The 9,417-nt window shown below is 33.0% G+C and overlaps 1 protein-coding gene across 1 annotated transcript in view; it reads right to left on the bottom strand.

Moving 5' to 3' along the window:
- LOC123536550 (neuropeptide S receptor-like) overlaps positions 1 to 8,953 on the bottom strand; it is a 77,288-nt gene extending 68,335 nt beyond the window's left edge. Inside the window, exon 1 of the mRNA XM_045319827.2 lies at positions 8,860 to 8,953. Coding sequence (XP_045175762.2) covers positions 8,860 to 8,952 — 93 coding nt within the window. The 5' untranslated portion in view covers position 8,953. The remainder of the gene's footprint in view (positions 1 to 8,859) is intronic.
- Positions 8,954 to 9,417: the final 464 nt, after the last annotated feature.

Here is a 9,417-nt window from a genome sequence, read left to right on the forward strand (position 1 = left end):
TAATCAAATTAGTTGAACTAAATTAACACACCACTTCAAACGAGCGGTAAACATTGAAGTCAGCAAAACAGAGATGGTTTACCCGAAAGCTATTTTGTATTGGTGTTGTTTGAGTAATAAAGTATTTTCAAATGTTACAGCAAAATAACATGATGTTTTAATACTTTCACAGGATTTACTTTCCTAACATTTAGGTAGACTTAGTCTAGAAAATAAACATTATATAAAACATTTTGCACACATCTTATCGCATATGTATTGTTTTCAATAGCCACTTAAGGTATTGGGTATGATTTCTAAAGCTGTTAACATTAAAAATGGCTTTATTGTGACTGGACCTATAACAAAGCTTCAATGTTCATTCGAATACTTAATGAATACTAAAGAATAAAATATGTACAAGAGGGGAATGGCATTTTATTAGATATCTCTCCTTCCAAAATGAATTCTACAATTGCGTTTTTGAGACATGAACTTTTGACACCTGTAGCTGTGGACTTAAAGCTGTACTTTTTAAACAAAGTCATGTTAATATGCTGAATTCAACTTGCCATGTTTCAATTAAAACTTTTTTATAAAACTAACTTTAAAACATGGAAAAGAGTCATTGTTTTCAGAACAGAACATAGTCGAGGTTCCGTTCCGTTTTGCTAGGCTGCAAGGCATAATTGTGTCAGTTTAGACATGCTTTAGTCTGACTGAATTTCAATGACGTGAATACTACATCGAAGCAATTATTAAAAAGAAAATCAACTTATGTGTACAGAGTATTATGCAAGTTAGTTGCAATGGCATCCTGTTACAAGGTTTACAGTTAATTTGAATCCCACAAGCACTTAACTAGTAAACCAACTAATTTTAGCCAAGGCGAAAGTTCATGATTTATATTTTACTGAAATCTGAAGTGGAGTCGTCAACTGTCTGTAGGTGTGAGTTAATTTGACTTAAAACCTTATGACTGCTGCTGTATATGAATTTGGTAGGGAGCTCGAGGTAAATAATCCAGTGTTAGAGAAACATCAAAGACACACACCAACAAATACTGAGTCCTGAGAAAAGAAAAATAACTATACACATCTATTACAGGTTTCGGTTGAAACAGACCTTTATGTACAAATGATGTAAGGAATTAAAATTCATCCAATTACTTAATTAAATAAGAAAGATGAAATGTAAAAGTTGGTTTTGGCATATGACAAAAAATCTTGCACTGATATAATATAGTTAATGAACTTGAACCATTAAACCTGTATCTGCAACGAGAAGCTTGTGCTAGTTGAAAAATAAGATTGTTTTAGCACAACTAGTCAAATGTCTCGCCCTATGTTTAGGAAACATTGTTCGGTCTCAGCTGAGTTTAAGATCGAATTTGTAACAGCAAACTTTCCTGGAACTTCAAAATTAATTTCTTTTGAGACAGACAATACTGAAAAGCCACTTGAAAATTGTCATTAAATGAACAATTAATTTTAAGCATGCAATTAAAATATGAATGACAAATAATGTTTCATTATCTAACTCATCTGACACTGAAATTTTTTTGTTAATATGGGGCCATGTTGTCCGTTTAACTGGTACATTCTTTAAGTATAATCTGGCAAAGATACTATGTAAAAGACAGTCTGGCAACATCTTATTTATCTCAATTAATACTGACAGTAACTATTTCATGAAGATTACAATTTCATTCGAATAGTGGCCTTTGATAAAAGTAGTGTTAATTGAAGTGTATTAGCCTCTAAGTTGTCAATCATGCAATGTGTCCTTTAGTCAGAGAAACACATGTATCCGTTAGGAAGCAGTCTAGCAGAGAAAAAAACATGTGAGAAACTGGATTCAGTGTTGATCTTTTTTCTGGACCTTTAGGATAATGAAAAACATTCAACGTTCTTTGACAATAGTGTTCTGCTTCAGCTTTGGTACGTATCGAGCGTGACACTTTTCATTATATGTAGCAAACAGACTCAAACAAACCAAGCTTGTTATTAAATTGCTTGTTTATGTATCAAAAGGATTTATTTCTATATTTATTTCTGTACAAATACGACCGCTCTGTGAAAAGAATGATGCAACTGGTTGATTATATAACTGCTTAGACTTTTAAACCAATATTTTTGGTTTACTATAGGAAAATCTGACACATCTGAACAGTTGAAACTTGGTATCTCAAATATCAAGGGATCAAACGATTTACTGTCAGATGACCGAAATTCTACTTAAAATGAGCCTCACCTTGAAAAAAACCAACATAGTGCATTTGCGACCAGCATGGATCCAGACCAGCCTGCGCATCTGCGAACACTGCAGGATCCATGCTGTTCAAAACCTATTGCATTTAGAGAAAACGTTAGCGAACAGCATGGATCCTGACCAGACTGCGCCAGTCGCAAATGCACTATATTGGTTTTCTTATGGTGCGGCTCAAATGATATCCTATGTACATGTTTTCGGGACGTCTTAGAGCCGAACTTTTGAGATAAGCGAGTCTAAGATATGTAATTTCACTTGTACTTACATATAGTTATAGTCAACATAATTTTTCTTACATATATTAACGTTTATTCTATACTAAGTATATCTTTTACAAATATGTTGCAATTTCCAGACCAGACATTTCTGTTCAATGTTTAAATACAAAATTTAAAGAATATCTCTGTAAAATATTGGTTGCATAATTGATTCATTCAACGTCTACTTAAAATTTAATACATTAAGAATCTATGCATCGACTGCGCGTAATCAACCGAGGTGCCCTTCCATGTCTGAAATAATGCTATTGAGGACACATTGGCTCGTCTTCCACCATGAAAAGCTGGAAAGTCCCCGTATGAACTTTACTTGTGTCAGTGTGACGTTAACCAGAAAGACATCTGATAGTTAGTATTTTATTTTTTCCAGAGATTTTACAAAAATTAATTAGGACGGGATTATACGTACATGGACACCAGAAATGTAACTAATTCAAGCAAATCTATATAGAACTCTATATTTCAGTTAATTTTGCCTCGTAGTCGTGATCATTGAATAGGAAATGATGATCTAATTAACACAAGCCCGCCCGCTTAGCTCAGTAGGGAGAGCGTTGGTCTACGGATCGCGAGGTCGCGAGTTCGATCCCCGGGCGGAGCGTATGTTCTCCGTGACGATATGATAAAAGACATTGTGTCAGAAATCATGCGTCCTCCACCTCTGATAATTCATGGAGGGAAGTTTGTAGTTACTTGCGGAGAACAGATTTGTACTGGTACAGAATCCAGGAACACTGGTTAGGTTAACTGCCCGCCATTACATGACTGAAATACTGTTGAAAAACGGCGTTAAACCCAAAACAAACAAATCTAATTAACACGATAAATACTTCGCATCATATGTTTCGTAAGAAGTAAAAAATATCACATTTGAAATTGTTAAGACTGTCTGACTCGGCTTAAATTTAAAGATCATTTCTCCATCAAAATTAAAACAAAAACCATAAGACAACCAACATTCCTATAAAAAGGTAGCTAGAAAGAAAAAAATCGCTCCCGCTTCAATATGGCATTCTCTGGAACGTAATGTTATTCCAAATTAGGTATATTATTCAATGTGTAGGTTATAATATATAGCCTGGCAATTTTATCAGGTATCGGAAAAACCTACTGATAGCTCAATAAATTCTTCCAAGTTCCTTCGAAATGTATAATCAGCTAACCAAATCCAATGTAACATTGACATGAAACATTAAAGTCATACGTAGGTACTAAAAGCTTCAAATGCAATTACAAATAAATGAGATATAATGAACATTTTGTGTGTCAAAGTTGATTTCCAGTGTTAAGAGAGCTGTAAATCACCAGATGTAGTTCCATATTAGCCAAGGGAACAGTCATGTTGCTATTATCGTGCAATTAAAGGTGTGCTTAACACCAACACAACATTATATTACGTCAATTTGCGAGTACAATGTAGCTATTATTAATGCTACAAATAAGTTCCAAACAACATATAGGTAGGCTTTAATTTCTTTACCTTTTTGATTACAAGATAATGCAGTTTTACACATAGAGGAAGGCGATAAATGCCCTTTAAATGAAACATGTCCATCGCCGAACCAGTATCTCTCTTTAATACATGTAAACCAGTCAGTAGTCTGTCAGTCACCTTGGTTAAACTGCTATTCATTTTTAACCTTATGTTTCTTAGGTCATACTATAACATTGTTAAATTAATTAGTACAAATACGTATTGCGAATTGAAAAGATTCCTACAAGACATGACTGTAAGTCACATAACGAACTACCTGACTAATCATGATTCCTACATAATCTGACTGTAAATCGCTCTCGTTGTATTTAAATATAGTAATGTAACGAAACCATGATTTCTACTAGGCTTGAATGTAAATCACATTACGAACTGTATGACAAAATCATGATTTCTATAAGACATGACTAAAAGTCCCATCATAATTGAATAAGATGAAAAAGCTACTTTCATTTAGACATTGTTCATAAAGGACCTTCAATTGATAGATAACATATACTAAACTGTGCAAAACACGCTTTTTAACAAACTTCTTTCTTTGCAGAGATAAAAGTTAAAATCAATCATGATCTAGTACAATGATAGCTTTGATTTGTGAAGTACACTATTGATATACCATCGACTAGTTACGCATTTAGAAAGCGTGTCTTTGAGTTTTCATAATGCAATATCTGGTTTTTTTGCTTGCCAATGCATTTGCAGTCGTTCGCACAGAAAGCAAGGTAAAAAAAGCTTGCGTTGGATTCTAAAGTTTTTGTCTTTTTCTTTGTATTTAAGCAAATATCCTTACGTAATTTTGTTCCATCTAGATCGGTCGTAATAAAACCTGTCTGAAATTACTTGAATGTTGTAAGGGCAATTTGATCGACGACTACCAATATAAATCTGTATTTGATTAACAAAGCTGTTGATTGCAGAGAAATCCGGGAGAGAGAATGAGATAGAAGGATGTACCATTATTATCGATGCAATAAATCCATGAGAGGAAATGCCATAAATCTAGCTCGAAATTGCTCTTTCACACTAAAGGAATAATCTAATTGTCAGTAATAACCATGATGACACTATTACATCAAATATATAAAGAATAACGGTACTTCTAATACAACTGTTTTTATGTCTAACTGTAATATGTATGGGGTCCCCGTTGCCGAGTGGCTAAGATCAATTGCTTTAATCGCTGTGGGTTCGAAACCTCCCTTAGGGTGTAGAATTCTTTCATGCGAAGAAGCCATCCAGCTGGCATACGGAAAGTCGGTGGTCCTTCTGCACAAAAAGACACCTGGGGTTTTCTTTCACCATTAAAAGCTGGAAAGCTTCCATATGGCCTTTGTGTTGACAGACGTTAGACCAAACAAAAACAAAACAAAGCTGTATGATGCCATACAGAGATGATTGTGAATCCACTTCCTGTCATCGTATGGTTGACAATGCCAGACTAAGTAAACTTCAGTTTAACCTTAGGTCTAGGGGTACAGAAGAATCAGACAATTTCCCGAGGGCGTTTCTTCATCTTTTCAAAATATTGCTCTGTTCATATCCATCTGTAGTTTTTATTGTGCATGCTTTTTTCAATGCCTGGAGGTATGCATGGTCTGCTTATATTTAATCCTGTAAGCTTTTAATGTTTATTTGACAAAGATCATCGTTTTCAGTTCATATAGTGCAACAATTTTTTCTCAAAGAAAACAAATTCGGTACAAAAAATTTTTTCCAATTGTTAAATTTACCTAATTTAAGTCATCCACACTACGATTTGTTTTCCATCTTTAATAATTTTTGTTCTTCATTTCATTCTCTTGTCAGATGAAACCATTTTCACATGCGTTCAAAAAGAACATGCAGATTGTTTTCAGGTAAAGTAAATTGCGTCATGATAAATTAGTTTGATTTATAAATGTCATTAATTTGAATTACAGCGAGTGAAAGCAAACTGAAAGAATAAATATTTTCTGGCGATGTTTATCAATAAAGCTACATGGTTTAAAATCCGTTCATGCGTTTAAAAATACAAATTGATTTCCTGTTTCCTTTCCTTATCTCAAAATATCTCAAAATATTTGTAAACTTGACATTTAATTATTCTTTTGTAATGTTAAAAGTGTTCTAATAACATTTAATTGTTTCACTGTTGAGAAAATGTATTAGACAATTTTCGGATATATAAAGTGAAAGGGTAATTTTTACAACAACACTAGCTAGTCGTCGGTACACTCATCCAACGCAAAGTAAGCACAAACTAGGTGATACTGGAGAAGTCACCCACAAGGTGGCGTTGTGTAAGAGAGACGTTATATCGTAATTATTTTAATACATATGACCTCGTCACCAATATACATTATTACAACACATAGAAATTAGCGCGGTTAGGAGGTATTGGATTAGGGTAAGATTGGGGAAACTTGGGGATGTCAGTTTACAAACAACAGATAAAATTTTACAGAAAGTATAGGGACGGCTTGTAACTAAAACCAGAAGAGAACTGTGTATTCCGTTGCTTCTAAAATATCGTTTAACAAGTTGTCTAGTTGTTTTATAGTTTGAATAAAGAAAAAAAACACCTATATGGTATAATGAACATTTAAATATTTAAAACAACATGTTATCTGCATGTTAACCTCATAAAATTGTTCATGTTAGAATTTGCAAAGTGCAAAAGTATATTAGGTCAAATAAGCACAAACATTTTTCTGCAAAGTTTTATCTCTAATATCTCTAAAGATATTTTGTTTAAAGTACAGGTTTCATCACTTGATATAAAACCGGGTTGCGGTTAAGAAAATGTGGCGGTAATTCACATTTATCTTAAATTTACGATGAATGCATTCCCACTTTTTATCTTTATCATACCAATTTGTATTTAAATGAAAATCAAAGTGGCTGAAATACTAAAAGAAAATTTCATGTCTTTCAAAGCATATAATTTCGTAGAGCCAGAATATTTATCACTAACGTCAAATGATTTTACGAATGTACATTTTTGCAGATTTTAACAAAGGATTATTTTCCCGAGGTTAAATGATTACGCAACAATTAGACAATAGTAAACTAATATAGAGATTATAGTAAATAAATTTGAGCAATAACCTCATCAGCCTGATTCGTTTAAATTTTCATTGCTTTACGTCATACTTAGTCCGGTTTGTTATGAACTGACCGTATGTCGTTACCTACAACCTTTGAATGAAAACCAGCAGAGAAGAAAAATGTTTTGTTTTCGTCATGTTTGAATAGGAATAACATATTCAAAACAGAAAACTTGACGTTTGAAAAAGCATATGATCATGTGAACACTTTGTTTTGAATTAGGTTTCCGTCATCAATAGTTATTAAAATGGATTCTTTTCTCTATTATATGAAATGCTGCATACTATGGATACATTTTTTCTCATATGAGTCATTTCACGCTGTTTTCTTGATAAACTATTTTAATTTCAAATTGTCATACTACTTTCAAATGTTCTCGGAGTCAAGTGTAAATGTTAAAACAAATAAATGAGTATTAAAATTAATATTTGTTTGTGTTTTAAGGATTGTAAATGTGGAGACAGGATAAAGCTATATAGAAAAGTTCTGTAACATACGACGCACAGATCATATTCTCTGTATAATGTAAAGATCGTTTACACCGTCTGTCGCTATTTCTAGCTAAAAATATCAACTTGTCCCAATGGTTCTTTCCCAATGGTTAAGAACTATTAATTCAAAAGGCTTTAATAATTACGTATAACATTTTCCCCGTTTTGGTAGTTGCCGTTAGGGTTGGGAGGTACTCGCCGCTACACCGGTTTTAAGGTAGTTCTCCACGTTCTTATCGAATTTTTTCTTCAATGTAGAGTTCGATGAAACCCTGATTTTTCAGAACTTCAAAATATACTTAGAAAATTCAGCAAATAAAAAGATAGAATCGTGTGCTTGATGTTTTGCTAGACTGATTTGAACCTCACGCAATATTTCCTAATGAAAGTCTATAGGAAAATCACAACTTTCATGACGTTTTCACGAACCGAAATTTATCTACAATGTAGGTTTGAATGGTACTTCTTACATTTGTAAATAAACATACTGAAATAAAATGTATAGGATCGTGTGAATATTTTTGAGACATTTGACCATGAGTTAAGTGAACTGCACATTTCGTGTTGATTTTAAGACATAATTTTGAATGATTTAACATGTCAGATGTTTTTATATCATACACGTATGTTAACTTAAGAAAGATAGTAACAGTGTCATTGTAATAATTACCTTACGGGTTGCCTTAACTGATTATCATTTCCGTACGCCGAATCCAGGCTTTATTGTACGTTTTCCGGAAAAATAACGTTACGACATCACATCCGTTTATCAAACGTGCAGAAGTACCTTAACGGTGTATGTTTATTGCGTATTGCAATGCTTATAAATATGGCAAACTTTGGAAACTGCAATTCGATGTAAAATAATTTTCGTTTATGTTTGAAAAGTTTTACAGCGTTTCTGTGAACTTGCAGATAAAGGCATATTTCTGTTAGATGAAAGATATATTGGTTCGAACTAAAATACTATGATATACCGCGTTACAAAAGTAAATCGAAATACCTAAACTTAATGTGGCTCAATAGTACAATTTTATATGAAACAGTAGATTCCCTAGAAAACTTTGTTTAAATCTGACACACAACTATTCGTTTTGAACATCTAGGAATAGCTGTTTATTGAGGTAAAAATGCTGGTATTCCGAAATTAACCCAAATCAGTAAATACTTTAAAATAAGTTTCATAAAAAGGATCGTTCAACATATTCATATTTCTAAAGTAAATAAAATATATGGAAGAAGAAGATAAATCTATAACCTTAAAGTTCATCCATGGATACGTTTCAGTCATATTTGTGTTGTTACCACTGTCTGTATAATATGCTATGTTGTCTACATCTTCGTATTCCATGTCTGTACTCTGAACGAATATCCTTTAGTGAATACAAAATAAAGAACTTAGCCCGCAATGTAAATCCGTAACTTCCGCGAGATAACGTAATTGCGCGGAAATTGCCGAATATCATTACAATTCCGCTATTTTAATAAGGAAATATGTTAGGTTCCAGTTAGCTTATCTGACGGATACAAATTTCTGCTTTCAAGTATTACTTGTTTTGTGGCTTTGAATAATTTCTTTATTAATCCTTATGGGTATCGAAGATAAACAAAACAAGGAAACGTGTTATGTATTTTAAATATTTATACTTAGTCACGGAAATGTCGTAAGCTCAAAGCCGCCACTGAAAACTAATCAGCAATGGTTATTAGGCAAAGCACGGTATGGTTTCAATATCTTGCCTTTATGATTTTCACAATCGTTTTTAGGTCTCAAGGAGATGGTGCAAATTATGCTTTTATTTATTGAAATAATTTT

The sequence above is a fragment of the Mercenaria mercenaria genome, chromosome 17, assembly GCF_021730395.1.
Source record: "Mercenaria mercenaria strain notata chromosome 17, MADL_Memer_1, whole genome shotgun sequence".
NCBI lineage: Eukaryota > Metazoa > Mollusca > Bivalvia > Venerida > Veneridae > Mercenaria > Mercenaria mercenaria.